This window comes from Oreochromis niloticus, linkage group LG23 (genome assembly GCF_001858045.2).
Source record: "Oreochromis niloticus isolate F11D_XX linkage group LG23, O_niloticus_UMD_NMBU, whole genome shotgun sequence".
NCBI classification, from domain to species: domain Eukaryota; kingdom Metazoa; phylum Chordata; class Actinopteri; order Cichliformes; family Cichlidae; genus Oreochromis; species Oreochromis niloticus.
Window position 1 is genome coordinate 32730569 of NC_031986.2, and position 19796 is coordinate 32750364.

A 19796-nucleotide genomic window follows, 5' to 3' on the forward strand; every position below is an offset into this window, starting at 1 on the left:
TTTAGCTGTTCATCTGACACACTCATTTCTAGTCACTCCCAGTGAGAATCTTAACATCTTCAGCTCGGCCTCATTTCCTTTGGTTGCTGTGACCCTTTCCAAACAATACATCTCAGTGACCTCAGAGATCTTCGAGGTTGAAAAATGCAGCCCAAAACCTCTATCCTCTGTCGACTTGAGGCTGATGACAAAAATCTACTAGTTTTGTAGTTCTGGTCTCTTTAGATATACTGGATGTAGGGGATGACCAGGCTGTTGAGGTTAAACTTTTGTACTTACGGTTTGACTCAAAGGTTTCTTTAAAATGGCTGCAGTCTCTCCTCAGTCATATATCAGTCATAGATATCATCACATGCTTAGTCAAAAGTACTAATCGGTTGTCTCTAGATTTAGAAATGAACCCTTTTAGCATCACATCCTGACAGCTTAGACTGAGAAGCGAGCTGTCAGTGATGAAGTGTTTTCATTGGCATTCCTGGGGCTGGCCTGTAGGGATGCACATGAAAAAGTATCAGGGGAGACTCTGGGAAGAAGACAACATCTGGACTGGCCTGAGGTTGCCAAGGTAACAACTGAAAGGCATCTGCTGTCTGCTTAGGCTTCACCCTAGCTAGTCGCAAAACTTGAGCTCGCCACTGTGTTTGTGCTGCTGGTGACTTTTAGAGCATTTTAATAAAATTACCTGACATATAACACAGCCTGCTGTGAGATAGAGACTGTCCACGTTATATCTTTATGAGTCCTTTGCTTATCACTGATTAGCAGGTATGTGTGTCTGTGGGGGTGTCCAAATTCATAGGCTGCATCCTCCTGAGGACCCGGCCTTCATGGTCTACGCGGGCCGGGTCCTCAGAAGGCCGGGTAGGCTGGAAGCGAGCTGCTGTGAAATTGGACGAAATTGGTCACCGGCTGTCTCGGTGGAGTTTAATAAACTCGGCCGTCTCCTCCTTGCTATCTAAAATATAACAGGACACTGGTGTAAATTCTTCATCATCTCACACTGCTGTTTAATCAGTTTTCTGTTTGACGTTTTTTCAGTGTTTTATTTGTTCGTGAGTAAACTGGCTGAGATTAAAGTTATAGTTTTCACACAGCTGAATAAAGCCAACCAATAACATTTTTAAGTTATCTAAGTGACTTATATATCATGTATAACCTGAGTAGCGAAAAACCGGGGGGGGTTTGAAAATGATGAGCTGGGAGTTCGCTGTTCTCGCCCCGGCTAGCTATCGAGCTGGTTGGTAACAGACGTCTCCGAAAACGTCGGAGCACTTTTGCAAGTAGGTGATGTCTTGATAAACCGAGCAGATATTTGAAGTTTACACAGCTGCAATCTCACCTTAAAATATCTTAAAAGTTTATTTTGTGACCCAGAAAGAGTAATAAGAGTAATATTAAACCTAAGTAGCTGCCTTCATTGTTGGAAACTGGAATTGGCTGGGCCGCGCTCTGAATTCTGGGATATGGTGGGCTACGAAGGATACACCCGACCCATGCTTCAAATCTGGGGAAAAGGAGGACGCATTTGTCGGCTGCGTTTGGAGGAGTCTACGAATTTGGGCAGCCTTCGTCGCGTCGCTGTGACATAATCGGCCTACAAATGCGGCCTCAGGAGGATGCAGCCTATGAATTTGGACACCCCCTGTGTATTGCATCACGTAGCTAGCTAGCATTAGCTCTTAACTTAGCTGATAAATGCTAAAACTGAGGCTCCAAAACACTTCGAAACGTATAGCTGATGTTAGGGTGGCTACATCCGACATTTAATTACAGTCTATGCTCTACATACGCTTTTTCGGTTGCCTCACAGCCTCGTACTTAGAAGAACTGCAGTTTCTGGTACTGATGCACTGGCTTTACTTTTATTGCACTAGTAGTTTATTACAGAAATATATAGTTATATATCACCTTTAAACCCAAGTCACTCTACACAGCCCCTTGCAATCTGTTTCTAATTCACCGATCCCAATGGCCTCTATGAGGAGAAAAACTTGGGGCTCACTGTCTTATACAAGCACATTTAAGCCTTTTGAGGGGCTGGGAATCAGCCCATCAACCTTCCAATAAATCTACTACACCACCTGAGCCAAGATTTTCTCTATTGTTCTATGACTGCCCAGCTGTGGTTGGTCGTCTTCAAGCAGAGACACAAAATGATGTACAAAAACTCTGCACTGTTGTACTTGTAGAAAACGTACCGTATTAGTTTCACAGCAAGCTTTTTCTATCTTGCTATCTTGCAAGACAAATACCAGAAGCTGTACCTTAAATCCTAAGAAAATTAAGTTCTTGAGGATTTTAGATTTCATCTCACACAAAGTGATTCTCCAAACCTGCCCAGCGGGAACTAATCTGCACAAATTCTCAGAAAATTTGAGAACCTGTAATGTCACTCAAGTTAAATGGAAATCCAAATTTATCCTCAAATAATCAGATCAAACGCCAAGGAATTGATTGTATTTTGATGTGGATGTGCTTTCTTCTATATTCTCAAGATGTGCAGGAACATGCAGGAATTCCTCGGTAAACTTTTAATTTCGATGTAAATATTTTTTTCTTCCTTGTTCCCCCTTGCTGAGGTTGGAATTTCATTCCTCAGATGCCAAACATTTTCCTCCTGTTGCCTTTACTTGTCGTAGGCGAGTGCCACTTTTCTCAGGCGGGGAAAAGCTGCAGTAATAAATCTCCATGTGTTGAGTACCATTTTCAGCTTTGGCACCATGCGGTCTGTGATTTCCCATTATTTTGGTCCTATCTGCAAACGCAGATCACATTTCCTGACTCGTATGTCCCTAACTGTGAGTGCGGTGAGAGGGGCTCAGCTGAGGGGAAAGGTTAGGATTACATGAGTACTAAGTTGAACAGCATCATAGTGGGAAATTTAGCTGAAAAGTTGTCCTCATCCAGCCAGCATGAAGAAAGGTTAAACCTTCATGTATGCATTCCACATACATGCGGACCAGAGCATAACTTACAAAGGCTGTTGTCAGGTCTGCTCCATTTATCGCCACTGTGACTCTTGCCAACTGTGCGAGTGATTCAATCAGAGTGGATCAAGAACAGATGTCAATGTTCTGAATTTTGACTTTGTTTGTTTTTCATGGTATGAAAGTGCAGACTCGTGTGAAATGCACTCCACATAATTCATGCTTCATCTACAGTCAGAAAAATGTTAAAGTCAAGCACCATTTGAAGCAATGTGAGATACAATCGGAGTGTGTGTGAGGAATGAAGGGGACAGTTGGTAACAAATCATCTGTCCTCCTTTCCTTTTGAGCACATTTTGTACTAAAGGCATGTGTGAAATATTTGGAAAAATAACTGTGGGGCTCTGTGTTTTGCCTTGATTTCCATGGAGATTCCAAAACTTCCTGCCTACAGCAGCCATGGAATGTGCCCCCGCCCCCTCAACGTTTCCACATAAATCAGGGCACTGACTTCTAATTTTAGGGATGTTAGAGAGACGATGCAAATCTCTCAGAGGAGGCCACTGGCAGCAAATTTTTCGGCCTGAGTCCACTGCAACATTATTTGCTGAACTGCTCGACTTTATTCAATTAAGCTTTATTTATAAAAAGTCAGTGTACAATAACAGTCACCTCTGTGTAGTACGGTAAAGACTCAACAACATTAGATCAAATGAGCACCACTTGGTGATGGTGGAGACGAAGAACTCCAGCAGAAGATGCATCCAGAAGGGAGGAGCTGACATCTTAGGGGAGAAAAGGAGCTTATTCTGCTCTCCTACTTCAACCCAACGTCACAGCAAAGCTCTGTCGATTTCAGCTGAGCATTGTTTGGGTGACACGTCACTCTCTGTCACGTTCTCATGAGGATGATGCCTTTTTATCTTGCTAACGTGCTTTGTCTTGGGTTTTTTTAAGACAAAAGTCCAAGTCACCACTATCAGCCTCTGCAGCGTTTTATCAGCGCTGTTCATGTACAGCATGTCTTTAAGCTCCATCCATCTATTTTCTTCTTACCCAATGGGCTGGGGCCTAGAGCAAGACGGGGGCACACCCTAGACAGGTCACCAGTCGATAGTAGGACCAACATAGAGAGACAGACAACCATTCACACTCACATTCGTGCCATTATTCAATTTATAATCTCCAATCAACCTATGTATATCCTTGGATAGTGGGAGGAAGCTGGAGTACCTGTAGAGAACCCATGCAGACACGGGAGAACGTGCAAACTCCCTGGCCAGATGGTGGCTTTGAACCCAGTTCTAACCTCAACTCCACTCTGCCCATCGTGGACCCTCAACATGAACGTCTGAACACGATCCTCCATCTGCTCTCTGGCCATGTGTTTATATTAGCCTAACTATATCTCTTTAGCTAGCCACCAGTTAGCACATCATTATATATCTACATCTGGGCTAATGTCAGTAACTTTCTGCTAAACCCTATAAAAGCTTTTTTTTCATGGATGCCTGGACATGAAACTTTACTGTAACACCTGGGAGAACAGCCAAACTGATCACTTTATTGGAGCTGAAAGAATCTGGAGCTTTGTGAGCTCTCTGTGGTGCCTCAGTGTTTGATTGAGTTCAGACATAATGACTTGTTTAATTAATTGAGTTGTGAGGTAATGAAGCTGCCATGTTTGAAAGGGGTTCTTGGGGAGAGTATACTTCATTAACCACGGAGAACCTCTCTTTGGCGGTTTGGCTGGTTGCTGTCTGGGTCTGCTAGTGGTTTCCAGTGAATCAACTGAGCTGCACAACCCAGAAAGGCCGATTCACTGTAGGGAAGGAATTATTAGATGAGTCAAAACAATCTGTGTCTGTAGCAACACGGAGAGACATGCTGCAGAGGACAACCTCCAGGCCAGAGAAAAACCAAAAAAACCAAAAACAAAAATGAGTCAGCGTTAAGATCAGACATTGTACAGCTGTGAAAAGTCACTTAACTGAAGTCTGAAATGGTTATGAGTAATTAACAATGCCGACAAATGAGTAAGAGTCAAACTGGTATGTCACAGAAAAACAGTGTTTCTTTCTTTTGCTTGTACTCATGTTAACATTTCCTTGAATTTTAGTCACTGATCTTACTAACTTACTGCTTACTTCCTTGGACTCATTTAATAGTACCAAATAAAACCAGTCACAAATAATATCCAAAGAATTCACGAGCGTTTCACAACTTAAAGAAACATACCGGCAGGTGTATGTGAGTAACTGAATGGGCACAGCTGGGGAATTCCAGGGCATGCCTCAGCATGCAGCAGTGGTTGAATAACCCTTTATGATCCAGGTGGATATAAATGACGACTATGTGGAGAGAGCTGATCACTGATGAAAGATCGTTTGTGAATTTTCACTCATGTTAATGCAGATAAAGGACTTGACACTGTTTTAACCCTTAAGTGAAAAAATATTGTAGTGACTTAAATAACTGTTATATTTTATATTCAGATATACTCTTTTAAAAGGTTCTGTTTTAGTTTATCGTACCAATACCCTTTACTTTGTATATGATAGAGATCATAAAATATTCCAATGTCAATTATTATGTTCAGTCATTTTTATACAACCGTCTATTGTCTTTGTTCCTGGAGCTGGTTATATGTTTGAAGTTTGGAGTCCTGGTTTAATCATTGACGTGTGAAGTTTATGAGTTTGATTTTTGTTTAGTTTTGGGTTCCAGTATTGGTTTTATTATTACTCTTACCTCCCTGTGTTCCCCTGTTTTGTGTTTACTAGGAGTTTTCCTGTTCCATATTTAGCAGTGTCTATTTCCTGTTTTACTTTGAAAGAGTTTTTCCCCCCTGTGACTGCTTGCTTCAGTATTTCTGTTGTCTTGACTGTTGTTGTTAAGTACTATGTCCTTCATCTCTTTCAACTCTTTTGTATGATCCCAGTCAGGCACCAGTATATAATCTTATGAAACTTCAGCGAAATTCAATATTAATATCCTAGATTATAAAAGTATATAAATGGCAGAAAACATGAAAAAAACATAAAAGGTGCCATAAAATTGATAGTTTTTTAGCCTTGAAAAATAGTGCATATAATTAAGTGCATATATAAGTGCAATAACTAAAAAGTCTCTGTCAGCAGCCCATATTTACTTACATATTTACTTACAATAAAAGAGCAATTTTGGATTGTGCTAATGGAGGGCAGCACATTTCCAAAACAGGGCAAAAGAAAAAGGCATGGCATCAGCAAAGTCGCTGGGCAACAGAAATATCTGTGCCAAATTCATCCTACAGTTGTTGAACCGACCTTTAAACAGACATTTCCACCTGTTAGCTAAAAATCAGCTAGAGTCCCAAAAACAGCATCATAAATCAAATCATTTAAAAACTATATAAAGTTTCATATGTCCTAATCCTGTCCTATCTATTTGATCACGCTGATGGTATGAGATGTGTAGTTCGTAATCCAGCAGCTGAATAGCCTAAGGATATGACCCAGAGTTGTGCATAGTTTTATATCTTTCCAATGGTTTTTATTTTGCTGTATACATTTTTTTTCCAGATGTGTAGTTTCACTGTAATTGTAGTCTCAGTAAACAAAGATAAACTAAAGCAATAATTTTGACCAAAGCAGAAAATCACAGAAAATATTGTTCTAATTTTTCCCCTTAAGCTTAGTTCTTATTTTTATGTCAGTTAGCTAAAATATTTATATTTTTACATGTACTTCTACATGTAGTTAATAATAATAACTTTGACATATATCAGGGGAGCTTCCAGGATGTTTAAAAAAATGGCCCACAGGAAATCAAAAGATATATGATCAGAAATATACATGGGGGAAAGGTGGCTAGGTAAAAATCTGGATTTGGGGGCTGGTACAGATGTTTTACATGAAAAGGGACTGAAGAAGTGTTTGAGCATAATTTTTTATTTAAAAGCTGCTTTAAATATGAGTCATAACCCCACCCACTAATGCAAAAAAATGTTATCACTGAAATATACTTAAAGGACCTAAAGTAAAAATACTCATTATGCAGATTCACATATGTTATTTAAATGCATTATAATTATCAGTTCATCTTTAAAGAATGTAAAGATGTTTTGATGACTGGCTGCTGCTCTCTAGTGTTTATGTGCAGGTATTACAGTTGCTCCTCCTCTCAAACTGACGCCTGGTGTGCTGGGACTGAACTACATGCCAGAGCCTTTTTAGTACTGGGGTAAGCATAAAGTGACAGAGAACAAGATGTCTTTAACGGCTTGGATTTTAATGTTTTGAAGCTTTACTTTAAGTTTTGTTCCTGTCCTTGTGATTGGTGACAAAAGGATAGCAACATGAGTGAAAGGGAAGATTTAGAAGCTTTCTTTGTGTGTTTTGCATCTAAGTGAAAATGAAAACATAAAAAAATAATAATAATTAAAAAACCTAGGGTATTTTAAAGGGGATATGTTTTATCTGATTTGCAAATGGAGACTGATCTCCCGTTTATTAAAAAACAAAAATCAGACAGTGGAGACCATTTTAAAAGAGTTTATTTCTCCCGTAAATCTGGAAATTTGCGTGTTAAAGACAGCTTAACGTTTAACAGGATTTACGATATTTAATTACATTTTAACAAGTAGTGATTATTGGAATATACCAAGAGTTGGTACATTATGAGGGATGCCTGGAATCCTTTTCTTTACATATATTGGGGTGTTTTTTGTAATTTAATTCTTGAATTATGTGTCTGGTCGCTCATTTCTTTGAATTAATTACTTTCTGTGCGGATATTTCATTGCTGTTGAAGCATAGACAGCATCAAGTGGCCTTTAGAGGAACTGCAGTTTTCTGCGCTTCCGCCTTGGCTTCCTTTTTTCGGAGGTTCCCACTTGGCTCCAAAGTGAGCTCGATTGCGTCCGTCGATCACGTGACTAGAGTGTCTTAGCGTCTCCCCCAGGTCCCCCTTAACAACCGCCTACCTCCCTCAGCCCGTTGTACTACTTTATGGCGCTAAAAACATTTCTATTGGCCAGCGATCGAGCAGTCCCTTCTCTGGTTGGTTGAATGTAGAAAGTAGGTGCAGTCCTTTCTCAGCGGTCTTCCGGCTTGCATTTTGTGAGTGAAAAAAAGAAAAGACGAATGGAAAAATTGTAATCCACAAAACGAGCATTGCCCAGTAACTCATCGATACGGTAAAGTCTGCGCATACACAACAGCCTTTTTGTCCTTTTAGCTGTAGAAAGTTCGTGCCGCTGTAGTCTGTAGAAAGTTCAGGATTTGGCATGAAAAGCAGGTTAGCAGGGCTAGCGCTTCCAGTGTTAGCATGCTGCTAGGTGGGATAGCTGCCTAATGAGGCAGCTTTTCGGTTTTAGGGTTACAGAGGCTAAAACAGCCACCACGGTGGATAGTATCTGACTGAGCTGAAAACGCGTGTGATTCTAGCTGAAAGGCCTTTTCTGTGCATGCTTGTTAACGTCATATTTGGTGCGCATCGACTCAGTTTGCTGTCTGTCATACGATACCGACTACATAATGTCAAACAAAGGTGCTGAAGCTGTTCGATCCCTTTCAGACATTCAAATGTAGCTTTTTCTGTGATTTTAAACACCTCTTAATTTCATGGACACGTCCTCTGCCCTCCGTCTGTCCGTTTTACGTTCCCGCGCTGCATGTGAAGGGTTAATCTACAGGGCTTTTGTTGTTGTTGAGGTCCTCGGACCGGATCGTCGAGAGCAGACGTTTTCAAATGTTTTGTGACCAAAGGGTGAGCTAAAATTTCACGGCACACTTGTATTTATACCTGGGGAAAATAACCCTACATTCAGGCCGGGAATTTAACGCCATCCCGGGATACTTAAGCTAGCCCTGTGGTATTCAGGGCTTACAGTCTCAGGTTGTCTGTACGTGGCTACAATAATTCACTTTAATAATTGGATGTTTTAGTATTTTCAGTGAGAGTGAAGAGAGTCTGTATCCATAACTATGCAAAGCACGTCCATAATGAACAGTTATGCCGTTATTTAAGATATTTGTGCCATAAATATATTTCATTTTTAAATCGTAGTAGGCATACAGCGGCTGTCTTTAGTTTTTGCCAGTCTGGAAAAAACCCTATTAGAAGCTGAACTGTACTGTGCAAAAAGTACATTAGGAAATGGGTGCAGAAATTATTTGAAACATGCAAACATACATGGAAATGGAGTACATAAGGCCAAAACGGAGTTTGTGCAATTCTAACGAGCTTGCATTCCTAACGTTTTGCATTCATAATTATATTAATTTTCAAAACATCCTCAACATGACTGAGCCTCCATTGTGTTTTACAGATGGCGGTGGAAACTCACTTTTGAACCTCTTTCCTCACCTTCTCCCGTTATATCGACAACAATTTGACCCCAAAAATCTCACTTTTTGATTAATAACTCCATCAGACCAGTTGTCACAGATTTTCAGTCAGTTTCTTGTGTGATTTGGCAAATCTGGCATTCCTTAGCCTTTTCTCCCTGTTTCTCATGATGCCTACGGTGGTGTTTTTAACTTTTAACTTTGTCATATCATGTGTGCATCTGCTTTGGAGTTAATGTTGCATGTTCCTGTTTTAGATAATAAATAGTTAAAATGAGCTCCCAGCAATTCCCCCGACACGGGCTGCCTGCTTCCGGTGGAGGAGCACCTCAGATCCCAGCGGCTGGAAACCTGGTGCCTGTCAATCAACCGTCAAGCGCTTCAGGTAACATTTAATCACACAAAAACGGCAGAGAAGATGTAAGTGTGTAGTTGATGTCTAATCAAGTTGTTTTTCCTTAGGTGGAGGTGGTGGAGATGCAGACAGCAGTCGGGATGGTGACCACGGTCAGCATGATCATCCACCTGCCGGTGGCGGGGGAACCTCGGCGTTCAGAGATGAAAAGCAAGAGACCATGGTGGTCAGACCATACCCACAAGTACAGACGCAGCTCGGCCAGCCTCCAGCTGCCACCCAAAACGTGGCCATTCAGCCCGGCACACCTGCGACCCTACCTACCCCCTCTGTCCAGCTCCCACAGGGCCAGCCTGCAGTGCTTACTGAAAGCCAGATGAAGGTGACCTTTAAGTCTCTGTTTGAGTTTCTATAAACTTAACCATCTCCAAAGTAAAAATAACATAATTTACTCACTTATATTGGCATCGTTTTCTGAGTGTAGCCACTGTTCAACATAACATTTTCCCCGCGGTCTCAGTTTTTGCAATTCCTGAAAATAATAAGATGCCAATTTTCCTTACTTTTTTAAAAGTATGTTATTGTAGACCAAGTTACCCAACAATAAATTAAAAAAGATCAAATTAGCTCTGAAGTACCAAAAGGTTCAGTAAAACTCTGATCTGTGGGGGAAAATATTATGCTGTAGACAGGCATCTCATCATAGGATATTTCTTTTTTCACTTGAGCTTGAACTTTTCACCTGGGCTGTCTGAATCTGATCATCTAGCTCGTATTATTTGTTAAAACAAACAGATGTTAATTTTTTTTTTTGATTGTGTCTTTTTTCAGGCGGTCTTGAAGTCACCGATGCCAAGTCGTCTTATTGCTCCAGCACCAGCTTCCAACCAGGCTCATATGCCCATACCCCCCAAGGTGCCTGGTCACATAACGGTCACCATCGAGAGCAGCATCGCTACCACCCCGTCTATCCCTGTGGCAACCATCAGTGGTCAGCAGGTGAGTCTTTTCTACATTTGCTTTTAATGTTTGTCTTTTTCCTGCTGATTACTAAAGACCTGTACTGCTTTCTTGGTGTTTAAGGGTCACTCAAGCAACGTGCACCTGATGCCGAACTTTCAGATCATCAGGACCCCTGCTGCAGTTTCTCAACAGAACTTCCCACCACACTTGCCTCGAGGTATATAGCGAGGAAGACTCCTGTGGGAGTACCTTTAGTGCAACTTTGGGAAACGAGTACTTGTAAATGATCTGTCAAAGAGAAAGTAAAATTTAGATGCGGACTGATTTGGACAGTCATCTCCTAAATGTTGTGGACAGTATGTCAGGCTTGCATTTTGATGGATTTCTGTATTTTCTGTCCTGCAGGGGCTGCTGCAGCAGCTGTTATGTCCAGCTCCAAAACTGTCTTGCGGCCAGCCACTGGAGCAAGTGCGGGCACCGCCCAGCCTACAGTGCCGCACATCATTCACCAGATTCAGGTGCCCTGCAGAACTTTAAAGAAATATGAATATTCATGTTAGTTATGTAGAAGCACAGAGTATAAGGCTGCTGCTGTTTTTTTCCATACTGTCCACAGTCCCGATCTCCTGCAACAACCTCTACAGCTGTCCTCCCAGCCGTGGTGGCTCCCATCTCAGTTACTAGAACTCAATCTCCAGTTATCAGCCAGACAGTCTCACACTCTCCAGAGGTGATACATGGGTAAGAAAAGATAAAGTCTGAGATACTCATACATTCAGTATGTTCTTCGCCAAGTTTGTTCGCGGTTTAGTGCTACTTGTTTACTTTGCATTTTTGAAGAGGTCATATTTATCTATTTATTTATTTTACTATTTCAGGCGTCCAGCAATGACCATTCACCCCCCTCCACCTGCTGTCAGCATCCAGAGGCCTCAGGGGACCCGTGACACAGCCACACGGATCACTTTGCCATCACACCCTGCAGTCGGAGCTCAGAAGCCCCAGCCTCCACACACCATGACACAGGTTACTACTCTTGATGATGCACTGCCAAAATATGCAATATTTATTTGGCATAATAACTAAAATCTTGCCTTTTTTCCACACAGAAATCCATATTCAGTAATGTGACACCAGTAGCTGCAGCAACTGTGGCACCAATAGTTGCCACGAACACTGTGCCATCAACAACCACGATAGGTATCAGCTTTTATCTTGATTAGTTATGCGTCAGCATGTCAAAATCTTTGCAATGTAACTAAAGAAGAAGCTGAAATCTTGTTTCATTTCTGTTTAGGCACTGTGACACACACCCAAATGACGAGTAGCACGATTGTCACCATGACAATGGCCTCACACTCTTCTCATGCTACAGCAGTGACCACCTCCACCATCCCTGTTGGTATGTTGACTCTTTGGCCTCATTCATGCAACATTCATTTTTGTGCTGCTGCCTTTTTAAACGACATGGAACAGAACCAGCTGCGTGTTTACAACTTAGAAGTAATGAAATATTATTTCTAGTGCACGCACATCCCTACGTATGCTATCTCACCTTTCATTATTAGCATTTAGCTTTTCTTAACAGTCTTCTGGGGTGTTGTTCACAGCTAAAGTGGTCCCTCAGCCCATTGCCCATTCTTCACCCCGTGTTCAGCCTGACTACCCAGGAGAGCGAGCCAACCTGATCCCCATCCCAGGCCACAGGTCTTCTCCCAACCCTGTCACCATGGAAGCCCGCAGCGACAATAGGTGAGCTCACTGTGCTGGGGAATTTAGTCTGAACATATGATGGAGTTTTACACAGTTGTATCCACTGCTTTTCTGACTTCACTCAGCCTTTTTCATCATATTTGACAAAAATCTGTGCAGTTTCCTGTTATTTCCTCTAAAGTTGTGGAATTAATCAAAGTTTAATTTCAGCTGGAATTTTGGCTCCTACCAATTAGAAAACAAATTGTGTCACATTGTGTTTTCCATTTTACCTTTCAGCATACCTTACTTATTGTTCCCCCTACATTAAACTTCCAATTCAAACCAGGCTATAGAAAAAACAATCTGTTCCCCTTTTTTTAAAAATGTATCTTTGAACATTAAATCAAAATCTTAAATATATTAAGCATCTCTTTAAGTCTGGACCAGCATGTGGCAATGATCCAGATCACGAGAGATTATAAAAGTATATTCATCACAGATAATGAAGACAACCAATCCGATCTTGTTTTAATTCTTGTTTCTTTCTTGTAAAGACCTTCTGTGCCAGTGCAGTTCCAGTATTTCCTGCCTGCCTACTCTTCATCATACCCTCTGACACATACCTACACCCCTATTAGCAGCTCCGTGTCCACCATCCGGCAGTACCCCGGTAAGCACTTGCTATAGTCCCAGTGTCTGCTCATTATTGAAAGGACTTATGTCTAGTTTACTGTAGTGTAGAGCCTAGGATTTGAAAATCTTAATTTTACCATTTTGTGCTCTCTAAGTTACTCCTCAAGCTCCGAGTTCAGCGTTGCCAGCCCAAGCTGGAGTGGGCGTGGCGACCACTGTGCACCTGAACCACATGCAGCTGATGGCAGTGGACCGCATCGGTCTGCCGTCTGCACAGATCAGCACCCAGGGGATCCAGCAAGCACCGATCGCAGCGCAGGGCATTCAGCCTGCGTCGATAGGCGTTCAGGGTCTGCACACGTCTGCGTCAATCACCACACAGGGAATACAGCAGGCGCCGGTCACTCAACAGCAGCAGCAACCGCAGTCTGAAGCAAAGCCTGGTAGTTACTTAGCTCATACCAAACAGCATGGTCTCGGAGTCTTTAACTGAAATTTGTAATTAATGTTTTTTTTAAATTCAGGGGTTGTTTTGGCTGATGGCTTTGTAGCAAGCCCCATTAGCAGCACCTTCAGCACGACCCAGCCGGTAGCCACTATGGTGCAGGCGCACACCCAGGGGGGAGGAGTGGGAGGAGCTCCCACGCTGGTCTCCTCCCCAAGACCCAGTATTCTCCGCAAGAAGCCCGCCAATGAAACGTGAGTATAACACGTGAAGCAGGGTTTTGCAGTAAACCTTACATCTTGGTTTTCTAAAATATTGGCTTACATTTCACTTTAGTTTCAATTTGAATAATATCACCACATAAATAAAAAGCTGTATGAAATAGAGTAAAATAGCTCAATAAATTCAATAAAGCAAAATAAAAATGGAGAATGCTGAAACATTTTGCAGGGTAGAAATAAAACTGAGATGAATACACAGATGATTCCCTTCTAGAGAGATGGTGAGTTTTGAAACCAAAACATAGGAAAAGCTGCAAACTGATCAACTGATTCTAACCAGAGTAACCAAACTAAAGGTTTGAAAAAGCACTGAACTGAATATTTTCAAGCTTATATATAACATCTCTTTAACCAAACATGGCGAGAGTAAAGGAGCGAGGGAGAAACACAGAAGCATTGTTGTTGGAGATTTTCAGTAATTGCTCTAAACGCAGGATCAACAGCTCTGTATCCACAGTGTCAAATTATCCATGTCAAACCATATCAAACTTCCAATTCCAGGAAAATAATTTAATGTTTTCTTTTCTACACTTCCCCTTTCTCAGGTGTGTTCGTAAGAACCTGATCCCTGCGCAGACTGAAGCCAGTACTGGGAGAATTGACAGCGGCGTGAGAGGAGCGGGATCGCCTCGGCCCGCTGGGTGAGCTTGTGTCTCGTTTGTTACATGCGTGTTCACTTCCTGTTCTGTGTCAGTGATGTAACGGGTTTTGTTCCTCCATCAGGGTGAAACCCAAAGCTGAGGTGCACATGGCGGTGGCTCCTCCTGTCATGGCTACAGTAGAAGCATTGCCTTCTCAGGGGGGAGAGCAGCAGGTGGTGTCCTCGAACACCCAGCACCTCACTCAAGCCATCCCCACCATGCTGGCTACACCCGGCCCCGTGCCTCCCTCACAGCCCTCCACTGTCCTGTCCTCCTTGCCGGCTGCCATGGCTGTGACTCCCCCTGTCCCGGCCTCGATGGCCAACACTGTGGCTTCCCCCACCCAGCCGGCCGCCAGCAGCACTCCAGCATGTGCCACGAGCTCCGTCTGCCCAGATGTGAAAATCAAGCAGGAAGTGGAGGCGATGGACACCTCTCAGCCAGGTGGCAAACACGTTTGTCCTCCAAATGTTAAAGGTCATCTTTATAGAAAATATAAATAAAAACTAACATGCAGGCTTCCCCTTAGATCCCAACACGAGTATGTCAGCAGCCCCAGCCCTCACCACACAGACGTCCACCCTGAGCACCCCAGCCACAGGTGATCTGATCCCTGGAGCCTCCCCGAGAAAGAAGCCCCGCAAGCAGCAGCATGTCATTTCCACCGAGGAGAGCGAGATGGTCGAGACTAACAGCACGGATGAGGAGAAGACCCCAGGCAGGCCCATCACCGGCAGGGCCGAGAGGCGGGAATCTCCACCAAGGGAGTATGTTGGTATGTAAACTGATCATGGCGGTGCCGATGATGATGATGTTTCCTGTCTGCACTATTAGTTTTGTAACACCTGTTTCTATGTTGAAGATGAAGAAGGAGTGCGCTACGTGCCGGTGAAGCCTCGCCCACCTATTACACTTTTGCGGCACTATCGTAACCCCTGGAAAGCTGCTTATCACCATTTCCAGAGGTACAGCGACATCCGGGTCAAAGGTGAGTGTCTTACTGGCTGCAAACAAAAATATTTAATATTTCATACCAGCAGCAGCAGCTTTTTCAGTAACTGAAAAGGTGGGTTGCTTTTTAATTTCACAGTGGACGATTATATCTGTGGTAAATATTGATGGATAGTTTTGTAAACTTTTGTGCAGCTGTATGATTAATTGGTTAGTTCAGTTCGGTTTTATTCATACAGCACCAAATCTCAACAACAGTTGCCTCAAGGCGCTTTATATTGTAAGGCAGACCCTACAATAATACCAAATATGCAATAAGAGAAAACAAATTGCTTTTTTTGTATGATCATCTTATTTTATCATTAAAAAAAAAAAAGCCAAAATCAATTAAAATTTTATAACCGTAATTGAGGTTAAAATTAAAAAAACATACAGAGGAGCGATCAGTGAAGTGTTTGAAAGGCTTGTGTTGAATCTTCTTTGTCGTTTTCCTCCGTTTAATTCTTTTTGTTAATGTTTCAGAAGAGAAGAAGGGCTCCTTGCAGGATATGGCCAATCAGAGAGGAGTGGCATGCAGAGCACAAGGCTGGAAGATTCACCTGTGTGCGGCACAGCTCAGGCAGCTGGTGGGTCCTGACCTCCTGACCTTTATTATATTGGTCCAGTTAATATAGTTTTGTCTTTAAATTGGGGGAAAACAGCGCTTAAAGTGAGCTTCTGTTTTTAAAATGAAATGTAATCCATTAAAAAATTGTTACAATATTTCAGTGTGACCTTGCATTTCAGTTCAGAGACTTTTACGCTCTTTAACAAGCAGATTTTGTCTGTCGCTTGTTCTGCAGTCGAGTTTGGAGCATGATGTGTACAGCCGCCTCTCCACCCTTCAGGAGGGTCTGATTCCAAAGAAGAGGGCCGGCGCAGATGATGACCTTCACCGAATTAACGAACTAATACAGGTGAGGTTGTTGCTGCACATTATAAATAAAGGTTTCACTGCTCAGGCTATGCAAAATAAATAATCAGTATTTCCTAAGTTATACATGTGGGGTGGGCAGTTTAAAGAACTTCAGGACTTCTTTTAAGATATTTAGTAAATAGATAATTAAAACCTCAGCAGAGAAAAAAGATGTCTGATAAACAGGAATGAAAACATGAAGAACGGTGCGAATAAAAACGGCATACCTGTGATCTGTTTAATGCCAGACTCTCACTGCTCTGGTCATACTCTCACTGTCATTAGCAAAGTTAATGACAAAGCAAAGTTCAGTGCTTCACCCTCCAAAATACACTCATTTGGTTATAAACCATGTGGATACAAATTTTATTGCTTATTGGGTGAGTCCGCCTGCTCTGGTCCAGTGATGATGCTGAGTTGGTTATAGAAGAATATTGTGTCTCTGTGAATCCAGTTCACTTTTTAGAGGCGATTTGTTTTTGTCAACTTGTTTGAATTTCCCCTTTAAGTTTTGAATAGCACAGCTTATGAACCCACAATGTAAAGCATCTGAAAGGTAAAGCTCTTTTTGTCAAATACTGAAGCTCTGCTGTTTTTATACTAAAAACAAACCAGTGTTGTCTCTGCTTTTCTCTCTGTGTCATCAGCAGCAAAAACTTGTTTAAGACTAAAGTAACATTGATTTCAAAGCCCAAAATTTAAGCCCTGCACATTTTCTAAAATCACACAGTGGGGCGAACTGGAGTTTTTGGCAGGCCAATTCTGGCCCCCGGGCCTTATGTTTGACACCTCCACTGTAAACACAGACTTGGCTCTCTATGATCCTAGTGACAGCAGATATCCCTCATATGGTCATATGGTTATGTGTGACACAGCTGTTCAATGGCCAGTCAATCAAATTAAGCTTAGCTTTAAGGGGGAGGAGACAGAGGATGAACTGAGGGGCGGGACAAGGCCCAGTGTAAGATAAATAAGGATTATTTTTAGCTGTAATCGTGCAAAGCTGTTCTTGAGTCCAAGAATAGAAGTATTGGCTGGAAATGAGTATAACAGATCCTCTTTAACACAGATTGGGTTTCTGAGTTTTGTAAACCACAGCTTTTTTTTCTTCTTCTATAGTTTGTTCATGTAGTTCCTTTTTGTTCATGTTAGGCAGGCTGGAAATAGCCCCACAGCTTCTCTCTTTCAAGTACATGTAATGTTAGTAATGAGTTTAGGAAACTCAATCAGTACATTTCTCCTCAGGGTAACATGCAACGCTGTAAACTGGTGATGGACCAGGTGACCGAGGCCAGAGACACCATGATGAAAGTGCTCGACCACAAGGAGAAGGTCCTGAAGCTGCTCAACAAGAACGGCACAGTCAAGAAGTCCTCCAAACTGAAGCGCAAAGAACGGGCGTAAGAGCGACCTCCTCATCTGCCAAGAAACCACCGCCGTCCCCCCGTCTCTCTCTCCGTGTAGGGGTGAAGGAGCTGCTCAGAGTTTTGGTGCTATGATTTGCTGCATACAATCACACGCACCCTCCATATCTGTGGGCACAGAGAGGAGCAACAAGACGGCTTCGAGGAACAGGAACTGGTTCTCGTTCAAAACACAGGAACATTGTAGGTTGTTAGAGTAGCCACCTGATTGCCACTGTGTTTTGTTTTGCCCCCTCCCCCTTTCTTTTAATGTATGGAAACCCCCCCGCCCACCCCTCAAGATCCTTTTTACTAACTTAGTTTCTGCCTCTTGTAAGACTTTTGGCACATTGTGTATCTGTGATATTCGGCTCTAAAAAGAGGTGCAAGGTGAGTTATCCAACGGAGCCAGAATCATTCAAAAGGACTCCTTTAGCAAACTGTAAACGGACTAATCTCAGTCGTGCTCTTTTCATCAGTCTGTGCCTTCATTTTGTCAATGTACATGAGACGGACCGGGCCGAGCTGCTCCACACGCTCTCCAGATGCTGTTAAAATGTCATTTAAAGAAAAGTTTCAGGTCACTTCTACTGCTTCCTTCTGTTTTTTTTAAATCCAGCAGCTTCATTTGTTTAAACAGAAAACAAAAAAAGATCTTTTATCAGCCACAATTTAGGTGTAATCTAAAAATCCGGATGTGAGAAAATATTTCAAACTGCCATCAAATCTTCACTTAGTCCAGACTAAAGAGAGCGGCTGTGCTCGTGTGAACAGCGGACTGAATTCATGTAAATCACTGTAAATGTGCTTCTGTTTTTCCATCGACCTCGTTCTTTTTCCAGTTTTGTACTCGATGAAACGTTTTGTGTGCTGTGTGACGTGCCGCTTTGTGCTGCAGAGTGTAACGAATACGAGCTGAAGTGAGCCTGAAACATCCAGACGTTGTACATTGTTTTTGTCTGTGTAATTATAGTAAAGATATTGAAAACAATACTCTGCTCTTATTTTTGAGTTTTCATCCTGCTACTGGTGTCCGTATATAAAAACCTTCCACAGCTTTATATAAATATGAGTGGATTAGGAAATTATTCTGACTCGGATGGAATCACAGCTTGAGGACGAGCCTGTTAGCAAAATGTTCTACCTGGTTTTAAGCAGGCAGAACATTTTGATCTCTTTACACAGTGAGACTTGCAGTGGGTGTAAAACGGATGTAGTTTCAGTTTTTAACTGAAACTCACCCTCCCTGCCTGTACTCCAGCGTTTGAACGTTGCACTTCAAACTGTAGTACAAACCAGGAACTGATACTTGTTGTACAGCCTTGTTTTGATCCCCGCTTTATCTGTCCATGAAGACAGATGACATACAAGTGGTTAAACTGCAGCATTGTCTTACAGACATAATAGCCGGAGTGACCTCTAACTTCCTGCTTGTAAATTTGGATAGAACTTATTGTACTCAGCCCTAAAAATCCTAGAAACATGGTGACGCATTACTCTAATTAATATGTAATTAATTAATTTGCATATGTTCAGCATTCAGTGTGCATATTATAGAAATATGTATGACTGTGTTCTTGCACAGTGCAAATCTCTAAAATTTGAAACATCCTGCATCAGAACATTATTGAAAAAGTAGTTCATCCATTTATTATTTTTAGGCTGGACTGCTGTAATTCATTATTATCAGGTTGTCCTAAAAGACTTCCTGATAAACCTTCAGATTATCATTTTGGATTTGGGAGACATACCCTCACTACTTTTAAGATTAGGCATAAAAATATTCTTTTTTGATAAAGCTTATACTTAGGGCTGGATCAGGTGGTAATTAGTTATGATTAACCTCGGTCTTCCTCACCTCACCCCCAGCCTGTTGCAGCCGATGGCCGCCCCTCCCTGAGCCTGCTTCTGCCAGAGGTTTCTTCCTGTTAAAAGGAGGTTTTTCTTTCTCACCAAGTACTTGTCCATAGAGGCTTTATTGGTGTTTTCTGTGTATTATTTTAGGGTCTTTAATCTTACAATATAAAGGGCCTTGAGATGACTATTTTAGTGATTTGGTGCTACATGAAACAATCTAATTCAGTCCCAGGTGTCACTTAATTTGGCCGCATGTTGACGCAGCTGGATGTCTTCCTTTATTTTGGGTTTTGCTTCTGGAATAATCTGACCTGTCTGTTTTTTATTCGCCTTCTTTTATCTTCAGGCTGAGCCCAGT

At 42.1% G+C, this 19796-nt stretch overlaps 1 protein-coding gene across 3 annotated transcripts; it reads left to right on the forward strand.

Annotated features, from left to right (window-relative positions):
- The first annotated feature begins 7868 nt into the window (after positions 1 to 7868).
- Positions 7869 to 18574, forward strand: sap130a (Sin3A-associated protein a). 3 transcript variants are annotated; one of them, XM_005451208.4, is made up of 21 exons: positions 7869 to 8106; positions 9517 to 9644; positions 9722 to 9996; positions 10446 to 10613; positions 10698 to 10794; positions 10983 to 11095; positions 11194 to 11318; positions 11456 to 11603; positions 11687 to 11777; positions 11875 to 11979; positions 12188 to 12329; positions 12827 to 12942; positions 13061 to 13348; positions 13430 to 13604; positions 14177 to 14272; positions 14355 to 14716; positions 14802 to 15047; positions 15135 to 15260; positions 15746 to 15849; positions 16066 to 16179; positions 17424 to 18574. In XM_005451208.4, exons 2-21 carry the CDS (start codon positions 9533 to 9535, stop codon positions 17580 to 17582), a joined length of 3162 nt encoding a protein of 1053 aa, XP_005451265.1. In that variant the 5' UTR covers positions 7869 to 8106; positions 9517 to 9532; the 3' UTR covers positions 17583 to 18574. The 3 variants fall into 3 exon arrangements, with proteins under 3 accessions (XP_005451265.1, XP_019207586.1, XP_005451266.1); XM_019352041.2 differs by having other exon boundaries at positions 7870 to 8029; XM_005451209.4 differs by lacking the exon at positions 7869 to 8106 and adding an exon at positions 8608 to 8678.
- Positions 18575 to 19796: the final 1222 nt, after the last annotated feature.